Source organism: Apteryx mantelli, unplaced genomic scaffold (assembly GCF_036417845.1).
Source record: "Apteryx mantelli isolate bAptMan1 unplaced genomic scaffold, bAptMan1.hap1 HAP1_SCAFFOLD_20, whole genome shotgun sequence".
Taxonomy (NCBI): domain Eukaryota; kingdom Metazoa; phylum Chordata; class Aves; order Apterygiformes; family Apterygidae; genus Apteryx; species Apteryx mantelli.
In genome coordinates, this window is record NW_027118553.1 from 2,237,245 (window position 1) to 2,255,329 (window position 18,085).

Genomic DNA, 18,085 nt, shown 5'->3' on the forward strand with positions numbered 1-18,085 from the left:
CACCCCAGGTACACACTGTCCCAGGAGATTCCCGGAGCTCTCCTGGCACCTCCGGCTTCCCCTCTGGAAGGACGGGCATCTGACACTGTGCTTTAACATGTGGAACAGCCCTGGGTGTGTACATCAGCATTGACAATTCATCATCTCCACTGTCACTGGACACCAATGGGTGAGTCCTAAATCCAGCCCTTGGTCTCTAAGAGATCATAACATGATTATGAGCTTTTTGCTTCTAAACCCATGGACAGCTCTGCCTAGCAGGCCCTTTCGACATGCAGTTCCTTAGGCCTCTTCTTGACACCAGCTTGGGAAGAAAAGCCCAGCCTTCAGCCACTGCACTGCATACAACTTACTTTATTAAAAAGACACTGTGTGGAGTCAGCTCTGACGCAGGGTTAGACACAATTTGATGTGGGTACCAGGTGAGAGAGAGCAGTCCCAGTTAGACTGGAATGAATCCAAGGAACTGTGTAGCAACATCATTACAAACACTAGAAATAATAGTGATAATAAAAATAAAGTGAAGAAACAAAGCTCAGGGCTGGTTGTGATGCCCTGGTATTCAATTGTGGAGAGCAAAGGTAATTTTACCACTGCCGAAAAATGTCCATGAAATCACTTTCCTCAGGGCATCTTTGAGCTCCTTGTTCCTCATGCTGTAGATGAGGGGATTCACTGTTGGAGGCACCACCGAGTACAGAACAGTCAATGCCACATCCAGAGCTGGGGAGGAGATGGAGGGAGGCTTCAGGTAAGCAAAAAATGCGGTGCTGACAAACAGGGAGACCACAGCCAGGTGAGGCAGGCACATGGAAAAGGCTTTGTGTCGTCCCTGCTCAGAGGGGATCCTCAGCACAGCAGAGAAGATCTGCACGTAGGACAGCACAATGAAAACAAAACATCCAAACATTAAACAGGCGGTAACCACAAGAAGCCCAGCTTCCCTGAGATAGGAGTTTGAGCAGGAGAGCTTGAGGATCTGGGGAACTTCACAGAAGAACTGGTCCACCACATTGCCTTGGCAGAGTGGTATTGAAAATGTGTTAGCAGTGTGCAGCACAGCAGTGAGAAAACCACTGGCCCAGGCAGCTGCTGCCATTTTGACACAAGCTCTGCTGCCCATGATGGTACCATAGTGCAAGGGTCTGCAAATGGCATTGTAGCGGTCATACGCCATAACAGTGAGAAGAGAATACTCTCCTCCTAAAAAGAAGACAACCAGGAAGACCTGGGCAGCACATCCCAAGTAGGAAATGACCCTGGTGTTCCACAGGGAATTGGCCATGGATTTGGGGACAGTGGCAGAGATGGAGCCAAGGTCCAGAACAGAGAGGTTGAGGAGGAAGAAGTACATGGGGGTGTGGAGGTGGTGGTCGCAGGCTATGGCTGTGATGATGAGGCTGTTGCCCAGGAGGGCAGCCAGGTAGATGCCCAGGAAGAGCAAGAAGTGCAAGAGTTGCAGCTCCCCTGTGTTCGCAAATGCCAGGAGGAGGAACTCGTTGAGGGAGCTGCCGTTGGACATTTTGCTATCTCCAGGCATGGGGGACTGTCCAAAGAAGAAAAGACATTGAGAATTTAGGAGAGACTTTTCAAGCAAAAATCCCCCAAATGTTCCAGTTCTCATGCAACCCCCCACATTGCCTCTCTCTTTACGGAGAGGATCTTTGTGCAGCTCCCTTGCTTGAGCTCCACTTTGTGCTCACTGAGGGGCAGGAAGCTCTGCCCATGGGCTCCAGAGGAGCCTGTTCTGCTGTACAGTAGTGGGAATGGGGCAACGGGGGTCACTAGCTCTGACATTCACAGTTTCTGTTAGGTGAAATCCACCCGTCATGTAGAAAGGCTTTTCAGCATCTTCACTCCGAACTGTAAAGAATGAGGCTTGAGAAACAGAGTTTTAGGGATTTTTTAATATTGTTTATTTTCTTGTAGATGACCTTGTCACCCCTGAGGACTGTTCCTTGAGAGTAGAAATCCTTGGCAGGAAAAATGGATTCCCTGTCCCTTGCTGCAGAGTGAGGACAGCTACTTTGTCTGTTAGTCTTGTTCCCAGCTGTCCTGTGCTTGCAACTCTTTGAGCTGGAGGACAATCACACTCATATGTAGCCTTAAAGAGAAACCAGCCCCTGCTGAGAGCAGACGAGTCCAATTTCAAAGTGCAGCTCTCCAACCTTCTCTGCCTTTCTCAGGACACCAGAGGGAGGTCTCCACACTCCCCTTCTAGCCAAGGACACACAGGGCTCTTTTCAGATGCCCATTTACAGCCTCCCACCACCACCTCCATACTCTCAGCAGCTCTGCACCTTCTTCATTTCTCTCTCAGATATCACAGACATGCTATGAGACAACTGCGCCTTTCTAGAGGGCAGGTTGCAGCCCAGCAGGACACCACAGGGAAATGGTCAAAGGACCGTTAGGACTGAAGACAGTGTCTCTTTAAGGGAGAGTCAGCTCACTTCCCAACCCCAGAGCTCCATAGATCAGAAGGGCCTGGGGCAACCTCATGCCTATGTAGACCCCTCTGTTGTGCAATTTGCAGCATCAATGTCTGAACCCCACCCCAGGGAGCCTGAGAGCAAGAAGAGGAGCAGCATGGACAGGAGGAGAAACAAGGAGCAACCCCATGATCCTGCTGCCAAGAGAGGCAAGGAAAAAGAGACACAGACTGGAACTCAGGAAAGCCTTACCCAGATGGGCATGCCACCTCGCAGATGGCAGCATCGCAGGGCAGTCACTCTCAGCCCCTTTATCAGGCAGCATGAAATGGATCTGTGGCAAGAGAGAGGCCCCTCTCCCCTGCTGGAGGTCTGGCTGAAGAGGAGAGGGCTCATGCCCTAGACTCCATAACTTTCAGGGCAGAGACTCTGCTGGGTGGGAGAGGAGACACAGGGGGCTTGCTCAGAGGAAGATGTTGGCATCAAAAGTACTGACCATGACTTGCCTAAATCCATTCTCCCATGATGTTTCTGTTAGTAGTTCCCTCTCATTCCCTGCCTATCCCTGCTGCTTGGAGCTGTCCCTGCTGGCAGCTCTTTCTTTGTCACAACATCTTTTCCTGGTCAGTGCTCACAGACCCTGTCCCACCCTCCGTGTGCTCAGTTCTGCCCTGAGGAAACCTCCCAGGATGGAGCACTGTCCAGGGGCATCTCTGTTCATGCAGGTCCTAAGGAGCAGGTCACATAAACTCCTATAAGGCCACAAAGGTGATGCTAATGCTGTCTGTAGGCTAAGGTGAGGATAAACGGCTTGATGAGGGTTCTCACAGACCTATTAATCTTTGAGAGTGAAGGTTTAGGAGTCCCAGTTCCTTGCCAAAACAGAAATCTCTCCTTGCTAAAATTAGGGAGAAAAGTGAAAGCACTGACACATAAAGCTCCTTCCCTTTGAAGTAGCCCTTCTCTTGATATTCCTCATGAAAAGACTCCTCAGACGTCTCCTGTGCATGAGCTAGAGCTGTGAGCAGCCCTGATCCATGCAGCACCCTCTTGATGGGAGAATGAACCTGATCTGCTGGGGGTCGCTCCTCTCACCCTGAGCTTTGTCCTGCAGCGCCGTAGGCAGTTCCCCAGGCAGGCTGAGTGCTGAACCTCACAGGTGGCAGAGTCACTGCTGTGAACTTCTCTGAATTGCAGCCCTGCACAGACCTGAGCGTACACCCAGGCTTCACCCCCATGCAGCTGCCCCTGGGAGAAGGTAGCAGCATGCCCTGTCCCTGTGATGGTGTGATAGAGCAGGGAATCCCTGCTCTAAAGCATCTCCTCCTCCTATGCACTAGAAGAACGGGGAGAGCAATTCTTAAAAAGCCTATCAGTCATGGGATGGGCTGGGCTCAGAAGTCCCCTCCAGGCATCTTTGTAGCATTACCCTGCAGCCAGAGACTTACTGTGTCAAGGGCTGTGAAGATTTCTCCCACAATGAGCTCTCCTCTGGCCTCCCACTCCACACTGCAGCTCACTTCTCGCTGTCTTCTCTCATCTTATGTCAGCAGCAGCAGGCAGTGCCCAGGGCCCTGCTGCTCTTTGCAGAGGAGCTGCTGCTACACGTGGCTGTCTCTGGGCGGTGCAGACAGGCTGCCATGATTTCCCTCTGTCCCCAAGGCCTGGCCCCTCTCAGGAGCAGAGGCCCAGCTGAAGGCATGAATTTCTCTGTCCCTTGTGCTCCCTCCTCCTGGGAAATGTTCCCTGAAGTAGACTAAAATAATCACCTATTGTCCTTTTCTGAAGAGTGCAGAGGGACTGATTCCAGCATTGCAGATTATTTCATCAGAGGATGGCTATCTATGAAAGGTGGAAATGTCCCACTCTGGAAGCCCTATGCCCATGTCTTAACTAGTCAGGACACCTAGGCAGGGATAAGAAGGGAGCTCATGGACACATGGTTCAGGTGTTGATTCAGCTGAGTCAGTCTGGGCATCTCATGCCCATTTAGAAGTCCCTGGGATGCAGTGGGATTCAGATCCCTCCCGTGAACCCCACAAACACACAGGAGGTGGGATTCCCCTTGCCAAAACTGAAGTGGGCACAACATAGAGGTCTGCATGGGAGCTCCTTGTCTAAAGCTCCCATTGTAATCACTGGAGATGGAGGATGAGAGTCAGTTGCTCACACACAAACACCCGGTGACAGCTGAAGAGACAGAGGTGGTCCAAGGCATGTGCCAGTGTCTGCTTGCTCTGATGGAGCAACTGGGAGACCTTCATTCTCCTAGAGCATCAGGCAGGGGGCAGGTGGGGAATTTCCTTGGCCATCTGAAGTGACACTAGATGCCTACTACAACTAGAGCCCCACTCACTAGGAAGCTGAGATAGATGAAGATCCCAATGTTACAAACAGCTGTTGTAGTTCAGTGCAGACACTTGATTTCATGACATAGAAATAGGCTGGCAGATCCATTTCAGATGCCTGGGGTGTCCAGCACAACCACATGTCTCTAGCAGATACAGCATGGGACCTACAGGAAAACCATGCCCCTTTGGAGTGATTGCTGGGCAAGTGCCCCAGGGCATCTTGCCTTTCCTACATGTGTCTAAACAAATGAATCCCACCACTGCCTTTAGGAAAAGTCCATCCCATCTACATCCATGTGTGCTGCATAAATGGGAGGCACATCAAACCAATGTCTCTGCTCTAGTCCCTGCACTCTCAAACTCTTCTAGCTCTTATTCTCCTGGACCTCTTCTCACCCCGCCAGATGATATGAACAGGGTCTAGGCTAATGATGATGACAGGGTGGCTGGATCACAGGCTGCCCAGGCACAGGGACTTCTTCACTGGCAACTTGTCCTTCCTGGGGATTGGTTCAAGAACTCTGTCACAGGCTCAACGGTGCTGCAGAGTCAGCTCAGGCAGCCAACCCCTCTCCTGGCATTCCTGCACAGCCCAGCTCTGTTTCTCCTGGCCTTGGGCACTGCAGGCTCTGCTCTCTTAGTGGGAACCTCCTTTCACCATTAAAGAGGAGCGCAATGCCTAGTGCAGGACAACAATATGGTTAGGTGAATAATTCCTGACCCACCTGATTGCCTTCTTTGGTAAAAGGCCTGCACTTGTGGAGGAGAGGAGAGTAGCGCATGTCCAGCAGGCAAAAAGCTGGTTGGATGAACAAGCTCAGAGGGGTTTCATGAATGGGTCATGCTTGACCAGGAAGCCAGGGAAAGGTGGCGTATGCAGGGGTCTACCCCACATCCTGTCCTCTTTGAAAGGCTCATCAGTGGGGCAGAACAACACATGCATCAGGACAGGCAGAGACCTGACTGGCAGAGCAGTGACCACAAAGAGAAGGCCCTTGATGTTAGAAGGGATGTCATATGAGCCAGTGATGCGTGCTCACCACAAATGAGGCCAGCTGCATACGGGACTGCATTAGGAAGTGCATGGCCACCCAGGCAAGGGCAGTTCTTATCCCCCTCCACTCAGCACTGCTGTGGCCACATGTCTGGAACCGTGTGTCCCAGTGTGGGCTGCCCAGTGCTGGAGGAATGTGGAGCAACTGGAGAGGGTCCAGAGGAGGTTTTCCAAGCAGTTGTTGGGGGTCTGAAGCACATGGCCTGTATGGAGAGCCTGAGGGACCTGGGCTTCGTTAGCCTGCTGAAGTGGAGGCTAAGGCCAATACAGTAGTCACCTGTGACTGCCTGTGACAGGGTGGTTTCAGAGATGATGGAGCTTTTCTCGGTAGTGGGAAGCAGCATGAGAAGAGGAAAGAGCCACAAAGTGCATCTTGAGAGGTTCAGACTGGACTTCAGGTAACAAGAATGTCACTCGTAGGGTAGTGCTGTGGTGCAACAGGACACCCAGAGGGACTCCGTGATCAGCCCCTTGCCTTCCGTTTCAAGGAGCAGCCAGGAAGGACAGTGGGATGTCAGTAAAGGTGGGGAGATTCTGCAGTGAGGGCAAGGTAGGGAAGCAGGTTGGGTGTCTAGAGGCTGCAGGGAAACAGGTGCAGATTTGGGACAGCATAGGACAGCCTGTGGTGGAGATGACTGAGGGCAATGCCAAGGCTGAAAGCCTCCAAAAGAACTGAGGTCTTTGTCCTCTTGGCTATGGCTAGTGTCTCTGCCACAGAGGCTTACGAGAAGATGACGTTTCCTTACAGCACTGTGGCCTTGCATCCTCCTCACCTCCACGGAGACCAGGAGGTGCTGTATCATTGTCCTGCATGTGACATTGCACACCCCCACCCTGACACTGCCCCCAGGAAGAGTCCAGAGTAAAGTGTGAGGTGAAGGATCTCCCACGCAGGGGCTGGCAGTGGTTCTTGGACATTCTGCTTGATAAAACACATCATGGTTAACTTGGCATCACAGCCACCCTCACATTGCCTTTGCCTACCTGCAATCAGGGCCTCCAACTTTCTGCTCTAATCAGCCACCAGGGAGCTTTTGTTGCTAATGGCCCTCGGTGGGACCTGTTAACACTCCAGGAAACTTGGGGATTTGCTTCTGACGGAAACTTCTTGAGAGGTTGCTTCAGTCTCCTCTCAGCATCGGAGGTTCATGGGCTCAACACCAAAGACACCCGAGGGGTCATTAAGATGCAAAAATCCCTAAGGAGCCATGCCTCTCCCCATAATTTTCTTCAGCTCTTCAATTCTTGTGCTGTGGCTAATTGGAGAGGTTTCAGGAGTGTACTTACAAGAGGAAGATTTCAATGAGCATCAAAAAAAAAAAAAAAAGGATTTCTGCTTTCAAAGTTTTCCTTATTTTTAAGCTTACAAAATAGGGTGATATCCTTGTGTCTCCTAATGAGGTCTGGACATGTAGGAAAAGCACCATCCTGGAGGTCAGACATCCATGGAAAATATTCCTCCCCACCTCCCCAGCCCTGACACTTCTCTCATCAGCCACTGGGAACTTAGATCACTCTTGTTCAAATCGAACCTTTTGCCACTCAAGGCTGCAGCGGAATGTTACAGCTCATGTGCACCAATTCCCACCTGCTTTCCTGAGAGAACTAGCTGCAAACAGGCACACAAGGATTTGTCTTAATTGCGATCAAATGAAAATGAACATGATTCAGTGTCATAAGAAATAAAATACACTCCTCAACTGTATGTGAAGTCCAGGGTGCCTCCAGTGAGGAGCACAGTCTACAAGGAATAACCTTCCTTGAAATGTTCTTGACAAATAAACAGGAAAGGCTGGATAAACACACAGTAAAGGAGTTGGTTGAAGAGAGAATCAGACTGCTGAAAGATGAGGCAAGCTTCAGACTCCCTGAAGCTCAAAGCAGCAACTAGAGAGTTGAGACGTATCTGACTGATAAAGAGTAAGGGGAGGAGGAAGACTGGAAAACTATGGAAAGTGCATAGGCCCAGACTGTCTGATGCAAAATTCACTTTAGAAATGATCAATTTAATCAGTGCATGTGGAACCATGTGAAAGGTTAGTGAGGTTAAAACCACAGCATAACAGACAGAGCAGTGGTAATGCATGTTAATGGGCAGATCAACATTTCTTCTCCTGAGATTCAGAGCTTTCCTCAAAATTTCCATTACATCATCGTGAGAAACCACTGACATTTTATTAACATTATTCAGTCATTTCAGCTGATGAAAATGTTCTCAATTATTTATTTATTTTTTAATGTTGAAAACAGCTCTTCACCTTTCCAGGCAGAGCTCACGTGTCCAACCACAAGCACCCAGTGACTCTTGGAGAAGCCCTTGGTGTCTCTGAGGGACCTGCCTGGGCCTGGCAGCTCGCACAGGAGACCTGCAGGAGACCAGAGCCCCTCGGAGCTGGAGAGGGAGGCTGGACACCAGCAGGGACCAGTTCACCTGGAAGGGCACCAGCCACCCATGACCCTGTGACTGCATCCCACCCCAGTTCTGAAAATCTCTTTTAATTTCAGAAAAAACATAATGCACAATCTCCCCAGAAGACTAGTAGACTGAAGCAGAACAAATCAAGAAAGACAATAAGAACATAAAAAAAAAATACAGCTGGAAAGTATAAGAAAATATTTATTTGCTTTATATCTTTGTCTTAATTTCTTTCTTGTTTCAGTTTTAATCTCATTTTCTAAACTTTTCTGTTATAATCAGGCCTACACCATTAAACAAGATATTTTTGTGTCTCACACAGAGCCTGGTGCTCAGAAGACCACCCCCTGCCCACAGCGCACGGCTGTCCATGCCACTCATCACTCTTTGCACAGAGCACGTCACACTCTGAGGTGTCGGGCTCTCTTGACTGGTGAGGAAAGCAGGGTGACCAGCATCATCTATTTTTGCATGGCCAAATTTGCACAAATCTCAACATACCTCTGTTACTATGATGTTTTAAAGGAGTCACCTAGCTACACTCCCTTTTCATTCCCTCCACAGTCAATGAAGTGCAACTTCATTTTGGGGGACAACAGGGAGGAGGCTGATCTCACCCCAGGCCAGACCCCATCAGTGCAGATGTCTCTGCCTAACCCAGTTGTCTGGACTTCCCTTTCGAGTCAACGCAGGGAAAGAAGTTCCCTCAACTGAGTTGTTTTGAGATACATTTCCTAATGACAAGCTAAGGTCCTGAAGGAGCCACCCCCAAAATTGCCAGCACCACATGGGAACACAGCTACCCCAGGGCATCTCAGGCAGCAATAGCCTCTCTGTGTGGTCAAATGAATCAAGCCCCAAAAGTGGATTCTAGTCATAAGTTGAAATCTTCTCAGAAATAACTCAGTGCAATAATTAACAAAAATCCTCCTTTCCAAAACTTCACACAGTTTTTACCATTGCCAAATATGTTTTCATTCTTAATAACTGGCAGCACCATGTTCGTGCACTACAGTAACCATGGCTATGAAGCATGGCAGGGACCAGGGTCCCAGAGAAAGCTCTCAGGATGATGTGTGTTAAGGGCACATTTGCTCTTTTCTGGAGTATCACCTCTATTTTAAGCACCACAGAACGAGAAACCTTGCTGAGGACTTTGAAAACCAAAGAGCCCGCTTTGGTGCCTCAAGGGGGAAGGCTGCATCCTGTCCCAGATTGTCCTACATCCTGCTTCTACAAAAAGAGTGACCCACAGGAGAAATCAGTTTGGAGGCTCACCAAAGGATCTCAGCGTGTGGCCACACTTTGTGCTGTTTCATCCCACATGACTTTGATCCTGTCTTTGAAAAACACCAAATCCCAAAGCAACACCCAAACTCCAGCTTCCCACACAGGTCTGCCCAGTGCAGAGACCTGACAGTGCAGGGGCGCAGATGTGTCCTCTCCAGGGCTCCCTTTTTCATATCTCACAGCCTTTGGCACCATCTGGAGATGTTCCTGAAGGATTTGTCAGCAAGTTTTGGAAAATAATTGGGGTGACGGGAGGTGACTGATTTCCAGAACATCAGGGGAAATCTCTCAGCTCTCTCCCTGGCTGTGCCATCTTCATGGTGGTGACCTACTGAGCCCCCAGATGACATGAGCTGAGGTCACAGTGGGATATGCTGCATAACAAGGAGGTCTCCCTGGTGCCGTGGCGGTACCCTCACTTCCCTGCAAGGCCCAGGAGCTGCTGAGCACTGCTCACGAGCTCCCCACTGCTGCTCTTCAGAGCCACTCCATGGTAAGGATGGGGGACAGGAGGCAGCAGGGCCATGATGGGGCCCCTGGCTGATAGGCAGAGGAGAAGGGACACACTGGAGAGGAGTTCTGGGTGATGAGACGGGAAGACTGTCCCTCCTCCTCAGCTGGAGAGGCAATCTGAGGGCAAGGGGGTAAGAGAGATGGAGAACTGCTGGACTGAGACCATCAGCCTGCACCGCAGTTCCTTGTTTCCAGCACTCCTGCGGCCCTCCACCAAGGGTAAAAGCTTTTACAGTTTCTTCCTGTGGTATTGCACAGAGACAGTTAACTGAAAAAACTACTGTGGATCCTGAGCTGGGAGGATGACTGGACAGGGCTGGGGGCTGCCACAAGAGACCTGCCTGAGGGTCCCATCTGGCTCAGGGGATGGTGTGGCAGCCAAGACTCCTGGGTCCTGGGGATGCGGCTGCCCTGAGCACCAAGGATCCTGTGGGGCAGGCTCTGTCCCCTTGTGGAGGGTGCGAGGGTGGGAGGGTGGTGGGAATCCATGGATAGGTTTCCTTGGGAGTGGGTCCCCCTTTGGCATCTGGCTCTGGCACAAAAGGGGTCCTGCATCCTGCACCTGGGGTGTCCTGCAGCTCCCGTGGGGCTCTCAAGAGCCTGCTGGAAAGGCCCATATGGGAAATGAAACCTTCACCTTGTAATAACCCCAAGGTGTCTGCTCCTTTGGGAGAACCTCTGCTCCTCCCCCTGGATCCTTTTATGCTTCCAACTTGGCAGAGCATGGTTTGGGCTCAGAGATCTTGTCCTCAGATGGGCACAGACCCTGTCCTCCTGCACGTGTGGGTCAGACCTCTGCACCCAAAAGACAGCCTGTTTGGGAGAGCAGCTTGGGAACAGGTGGGGGGTGCCATCGCCACCCCACAAGTCCCTGCTGACCCCAAGCATTTTTCTCTGAGCCGTGGGGGGCAGTGCTGGGGGCAGTCCAGCAGGGCCATCTGCCCCAGCTCGCTCCAGGACACACACCTCCACTGCCCAGCACCAGCAGGTCCAGAGGTGCTCTGCCCCTGGCTGCCCCGTACCCCTAGGGCTCCTCAGTCCTCTGCAGCGATGAGCCAGGGCCCAGCCTGGCCCCGCACACAGCAGCCCCTGCCTGGCCGTGGCCCAGCCCTGCCGGGCGCAGCATAAGGGCTGCCGAGCCCCGGGGCTGCTGCGGGCAGGGGGCTGGTGTTCCAGCGGTGACAGGGCCCTGCCCTGCCCTGCCTTGCCCTCCCCTGGGGTCAGCAGGATGCTGCCCAAGGGCTCCAGCGCCCCTGGCCATGCCCAGGGCCCCCGCACTGGCGCCAGGGCCAGCACCAGCACAGGCCCCAGGGCTGCTGCCCCGTGCCTTCCACGGCCCCCGGGCGCAGGGCAGCCAGCAGCCCCGTGGGGCCCCTGCAGCAGAGCCCAGGCCTGGCGGGACAGCGGCAGTGCCCCAGGACCCCGCATTGCCTGGGCACATGGAGACGCCCTGCCCCGAGGCCCCACGATGCCCTTCGATGCCCCGCGATGCCGCCCACAACATGGCGCCCAAACGAGGGGGAGGGGGAGGGGGCAGAGCTGGCTGCCAGGGCAGGAGGCTGCACCGTTTCCACAGCAACACACCCAGTGCTGGATTTCTATTGGCCAGGAAGGGGAGGAGGGCAGGGCTGGATTTGACTGACGGCTCTGTCAACCAGTCGGAGTGCAGAATGTGGGGAAAAAAAATACCTGAAGCAGAGCAGGAGCAAGGCCGGAGTGAGGGAGCGGGCGAGCGTGGGTGTGAGCGCGGCTGGTGGGGCTGTGGGTGTCTTCAGCTGCCGGTGGGTGCCGCGGTGCTGGCCCCAGGGCTGCTTTCCTGCAGGAGCTGCAGCAGGCGCTGGTGGGGCCGTGAGCATGGCACAGAGCAACCAGGGACAGAGCGGGCAGCTGCCCTGCAGCCAGATTTGGCAGCCTGCCCCGAGCAGCTGGGCTGAGGCGGCTGCTGGGGTTGGGGGGCAGGAAGCTTTGCCCCTGCTGGGGGTTGGAGAGCCATGTTAAAGCATTTCCCTGAGCTGCTGCTGCCAGCGCAGTCCCAGGTGCTGCTCGGAGCTGCGTTTGGGAGCTGCTGGGCAAAGTGTGAGCAGGCTGCTGGTGTCCTCGCGAGGGGCCCTTCCCAATGGTCTCTTTTGCTCTGAAAATGTCATTTCTGAGTGGCTCTGAGAGAGGCTGTCCCTGTGTGTCACGCCGTGCATTAGCTATTGTTTTTGCTCCAGGCCTCCTGCTTCGCTCCGAGACCTGTGACCCTGGCAGCAGTCTGAAGGGTTTTTGCAGAGCAGCTGTGTAAGTGGGAGCTGTTTTGCTTGTCAGGGGCCTTGAAAGTGGATGAACAGCCAGTGCTTGCACTTGCCGTTGTTCTTTCCATGCTCGTAGGTCAGGGTGAAGAGTTGCTGAATTGTGGCTCTGCTGGTTTCACCAGCTGAGATGCCCTGGCCTGAGTCCTTCCATGTGTCTCCAGTTGTCAGGGCCTAAAACAGGAGAATGCTGGTTGTCCTGGATGTGTAGAGGATTTGCTGGGTTTCTTCAGCATTGGGGAAGGAGCCAGGCTTGTGAGTTGCGGGAAGGCTTCTCCCTCTGCCTGGGACATGAGGCCCTGCAGTCCTCAGGTTCCTAATTGCTCATCCCATGAAATCATCTTTTTCAAAAATGTTGCCAGTAGTTACTTGCAGGCCTTTTTCCAATTCCTAAGTTTTATGGTCTACGTGTAGAGACTACCTGGGCAAAAGCTAATCTTCTTTTGGAGTAGTAACTGGTCCGTACTGGGTGTTTTGCTGCACTCTGAGCATTGTGAAGCCACGAGGTGAATCAGGGAGGCCGTTCAGGAGCTGGCTGAGCCTTGGGGGAGGCAGGGAGAGGTGCAGGTGGCCACAGCCTCCTGGTCAGGGTGTGGGCAGTGAGGTCACTAGTGACTAAGAGAGCTATGCCAGAAAATCACCAATGTCAAAGCAATTCTTTGTCAGTAGCTGATAGGCCAGCAGGAGGCACATGGCTCGGCTGTTGATGACGAGGTCAATTCTGCTGGAGTAGCTGATAGGCCAGCAGGAGGCACATGGCTTGGCTCTTGATGATGAGGTCACTTCTGCCTGAGTACCTGCTAGGCCAGCTGGAGGAAGAAGGCTTGTCTGTTAATTGTGAGGTCACTTCTGAGTGATGAACTGATTGTGAGGTCATTTTCACCTGAGTGGTTGATAAGGGCAGCAGCAGGAACGTGGCTGGGATCCGTGTTTTTGAGATCATTTCTGCCTGAGGAGCTGATAAGCCAAGATATGTTTCATGGCTGAGGAACTTATAAAGAGGTAATTTCTGTCTGAGGGGCTTCTAGGCCAGTGTCAGAGACATGGCTGCGAAGGTGACTGTGAGGTCCTGTCTTTCTGAGTCCCTGATAGGCCAGCAGCAGGCAGCTAGGCGTGGATGTTGCTTGTGAGGTCTCTTTTGTCAGAGTACCTGATAGGCCTGCAGTAGTTCATGGCTGGGGAAGTTATTGGAGCAAACTTCTGTCTCTGAAGCCCATAGGCCAGCAGCAGGCATGTGGTGTGGGTATGCACTTGTGAGGTCACCTCTATGTGAGCATCTGACAGGTCAGGAGAAGACCCATGGCTTGGATGCTGGTGGTGAGGTCACTTCTGGGTTTGCTGCGTGTGCTCAGAGGAGGGATTGAGCCCTGCAGAGCTCGACAGCAGTACAGAAATACAACTCATTAATCAAGCAGAAGTAGATGTTCCCCATCATCTGACACACATTTTATTCCACTCCGTCATCATGACTTACTACTACTGCATTTCAAATGCAGATGATGTTCTGTGGTGTACATGGACATGGAGTTTGCCTTTCCACTTGTTGCTAAGTAGAAACTTGCAGCCTCCTCCCGGTCAGCTAGGGAGTCCAGCTAGACTTTTGAGGCTGCTAAATGAATCCAGTGCTGGTGTGAGCAGTGGTGTTAGTAATGTCTTATTGCCAGGGTGTGTGTGCTTTAGAAATTGCCCCTGTCAAACCAGCAGGGAGCTTGTGAGATTTTCCTGCCAGGTCTGAATGCTGTCTCTGTCTTTGAGGTGTCCACCTGCTTTTATGACGCGTTTGGAAGTGAAACATGTTAGAGGTGTCTGATTTTCTGTCCACGTATGCAGTCATTGGAGAATGGGTGCAAAGGCTGTTGGAGGAGACAGAAGGAATGTCACCCCCAAAAAGGTATGGGCCACATTTTCCAAGAGATTTCTTGTTCAGAGAAGCTGAGGCACAAGCGAGAGGCAAGAGCTGGCCTGACCAGCCCCTGTGAGAGCACTTGCTGTCTGCGTCCTGGAGGTGGGAAGTGAGCAGGCCCCAGGCTGTGAGTGGATGTTCAGAGGAAGTGCCTGTTGCAAGGTCTTGGAGGCCTAGAAGGGAATGGAAGGTCTGGAGAGTTGGGCTTTGTGTGTTGTGGGGCACTTGTGGGTGCCCTGTGTGCTGCCATGTGTGGTGCTGTGGCCTGTGTGTCGCTGCTGCAGAGGCGCATGTTGGCTGCCAACCCTCTGTGAGGTGCGGGGGTAGTGGTGTGTCACAGTGTGGGGTGCCCTGTGGTGGAGCCGGGTGGTGGCCCCAGTGTTTGCTGCTCAGCGTGGGAGGAGGTGGCTGGAGAGAGCAGTGCTCTGCTCCCAGAGCCCAGCCTGCCATCACGGTGTCCTTCTGGGAGACCTGGGTGAGGACTGTTGGTGAACGTGTTGCCTCCTTGGAGCATCCTGGTGTGGGGCAGGGCTGCTGGCAGTTTGGTGGTTTCTGTCAGCTGAGGTTCAGGCTTGCAGTTTCTGAAGGTCTTGATGCTTCTGTGATTTTGGGATTTTACTGACTCCCCTGGAGAAAGTCCTCTTCTCCCTCCTTAAAGGCTTTCTGTTGCAGCTGGACCCTCATTGCATCTTCCCATCCCAGACCCTAATCCATTCCGATCCCTCAGAGAGATGGGTAGTTAATCAAAGCAGTCAGGGCCATTTCTCCACTTTGTGCCTACGCAGACCCTTGCAGAGAGGGGAGATGCCACCTCACAAGAAGTCAGGCCTCTCAGGGCGATAGGTGGCTCTGAGATACCTGTCCTTGGTCAGCGGTGGAGGTGACATCTCCAAAGCCGCTGGTGCCTTTGGAAAGCATCTCAGAAGAGCAGATTCCTTGAGGCTGCAATGGGGGAGACATGCAGGTAGGGATGCAATGCCCTGCTCAAGGCAGGTCCCAGTAGAGGAGGTATCTTGGGGCCTTTTCCAGGGAAGTTTTAATTAGGCTCTCACCAATACAGCTCAGCATGGAGGGGAGACATTTGCCCCTGCCTGTTGCAACTCTGTAAGGCCAGCAGAACTGACAGTAGCACTCTGATTCTTTCTTTCTTTCTAGGTTGCTCCACTCCTGGAGGTTCCCAGTGCAGTCCTAGAGCCCCTGAGGGTGGAGGCAGGATGCCAGGGTGTGTCCCTGTGCCTGTCAACATCTTTGCCAACATCGTGAGCCCTCTGTGAAAGCAGCTGCAAGTGACTGAGAAGAGGCTACGTATGGATGCAAAGGCTTCCATAAATATGCCTGGCTTCCCTGGGTGACTTGGGGTGTGGGTTCACCTCCTGGTACCTCTGCTGTGCTGCAAATTCCGCGTCCCACAACTGCTGTTACTGCCAGCCCGCTCAGCAAATGCTATTGTGCCCCCTCCTTTTCCTAGAAGTATGTGGCGCCATATAGGACAAGTCCAAGACCCTTATAATAAATGCCCGCATGTCTTGAGTGCCTTTGTGTGAGGGCCACAAAGCGTCCGTAGCTTGACCTGAGGAAGTGTCACAGCTCTTGGGCTCATGGCTCTGCGAGGGGTGAAGATGTGCCCAGGGCCAGGTTGCCCGTGGCACCCAGCCCTCAGTGCTCTGTGAAGGCAGCTGTGGAGCCTGGACTGCTGCTGCAGAGACTGCGCAGCCAGGATGGCTGGCATTTCAGCAGACCTCCAGGCTGGGGCTGTCTCATTGCTTGGGCCTCATGTCAAAGCCTCTGCACCCTTTTTTCCTTCCCCGGGGCTCCTTGTCCAAGTAATTAAAAGGAACTGAGGTTACTCTGGGCTCAGGAGGCCTTCCGGACTCTCAAGTGTTTCTGCATTGTATCTGTAACCTTCATTTTACTAAACAAAATCCCCATCCCCCCATCCCTAGGTGGAGGTTCCTGAGGGGATGGAGGTGGAAAGCAGCAGCCTGCTGTGCCCAAAGAAAGCAGCATCCTTCCCTCTGAAAAGAGCAGCATCTCCCAAGGAGGCAGCTCTGTGCCTGATCTTGTGCTGCTCATTTGCACAGGCCTTGTGAGCCTAGAGTGCCTTGGCCACCTTCTGGTGTCACCGCAAGAGATTCGCTATGTGTCTGGGTTGAGGAGCCAAGGGAAGGCAGCGAGCAGAGCAGTGGCTGGGGAGTGTGCAAGTGGCGAGTGTCCTGCATCCATCTCTTCTTGGTGGCACCTGGTTGTATCTAGCAGAAGAGGCAGCTCTGTGGGGCAGAGACAGTGTGTTTGTAGACTAGGTGGCAGAGCAGAGGTCTGGCGTCAGGCTGATGCCTGGTGCAGTGCTGAGTTGATGTGACAGTGTCAGCAACCCTTTGCAGTGCAGCTGCTCCCTCAGCTGATCTCTGTCCCTAGAAATGCACCAGAAATGGAAGTGGCATCCTGCTGTCATTGTGTAGGTGCTGCAGTGCAAAGGCTCCCAGCTCGGACTTGATGGCACTAAAGGAAAAGCAAGACCAATCATTCCCTTTTGTGATTTGTGTGCAGGGTGACAGAATGGAGCTGTGCCATGACCTGGAGAGAGTCTTGCCAGGAGATGAAAGGTGTTTGCAGAAGACTGTTCTGTGTGGAGTGCTAACAGCGTAATCAAGGGACATGCAAGTGGCCCAGGTGAGCTTCTCCTCTCCTCTCACTTCAGCCTCAGCACCTGACAGACCAGCTCGATGCATATTGCTGATGTTTGTGTTTGTGAAGTCATTCGGGCTCAGGATCTGCTAGGCCACCAGCAGGCACATGGCTTCTTTTTGTACAGGTGCAGGAGCACCTGGTAGAGCAGCAGTATGGAGATTAGTGCTGTTTGTGCTTCTAGGGATGGTGTGCCTCAGTCCGTGCTAGGTGAGGAACATGCATGTGGCTTCAATGCAGACTGTGAGGTCACTTTTGTTTCAGTATTGAGAGGCTAGTGGTGGGCACATGGCTGCTGTTTGTGGTTGTGAGGTCATTCTTGCCTTCCTATATAGTAGGCCAGCAGATGGCACATGGCTTTGATGAAGCCTGTGAAGTCACTACTTCCTCGGAATGGGATAGGCAAGCAGCAAGCAACTTCCTTTGATATACACCATTAGGCCAGTTCTGAATCTATAAATGAAAGGCAAAAAGGAAACACGATATCACTGTTTGTCATTGTGAGGTCACTTGTGGCTCAGTGCCTGATAGGCCAGTGCTAGGCCCATGGCTGCTGTTTGTGGTTGTGAGGTCAGTTGTGTCTCAGTGCCTGATAGGCCAGTGCTAGGTACCTGGGTGCTGTTTGTGGTTGTGAGGTCACTTGTGTCTCAGTGCCTGCTAGGCCAGTGCCAGGCCCATGGCTGCTGTTTTCAATTGTGAGGTCACTTGTGGCTCAGTGCCTGATAGGGCAGTGCTAGGTGCCTGGGTTCTGTTTGTGGTTGTGAGGTCACTTGTGGCTCAGTGCCTGATAGGCCAGTGCTAGGTGCCTGGGTGCTGTTTGTGGTTGTGAGGTCACTTTTGGCTCAGTGCCTGATAGGCCAGTGCTAGGCCCATGGCTGCTGTTTTCAATTGTGAGGTCACTTGTGGCTCAGTGCCTGATAGGGCAGTGCTAGGCCCATGGCTGCTGTTTGTGGTTGTCATGTCACTTGTGGCTCAGTGCCTGTTAGGCCAGTGCTAGGTGCCTGGGTGCTCTTTGTGGTTGTGAGGTCACTTGTGGCTCAGTGCCTGATAGGCCAGTGCTAGGCCCATGGCTGCTGTTTTCAATTGTGAGGTCACTTGTGGCTCAGTGCCTGACAGGCCAGTGCTAGGTGCCTGGGTTCTGTTTGTGTTT

At 52.7% G+C, this 18,085-nt stretch overlaps 1 protein-coding gene across 1 annotated transcript; it reads right to left on the reverse strand.

Moving 5' to 3' along the window:
• Positions 1 to 562: 562 nt before the first annotated feature.
• LOC136995970 (olfactory receptor 14J1-like) lies at positions 563 to 1,177 on the reverse strand. Its single transcript, XM_067316967.1, has one exon. It carries the CDS (start codon positions 1,175 to 1,177, stop codon positions 563 to 565), a length of 615 nt encoding a protein of 204 aa, XP_067173068.1.
• Between the last annotated feature and the right edge of the window lie 16,908 nt (positions 1,178 to 18,085).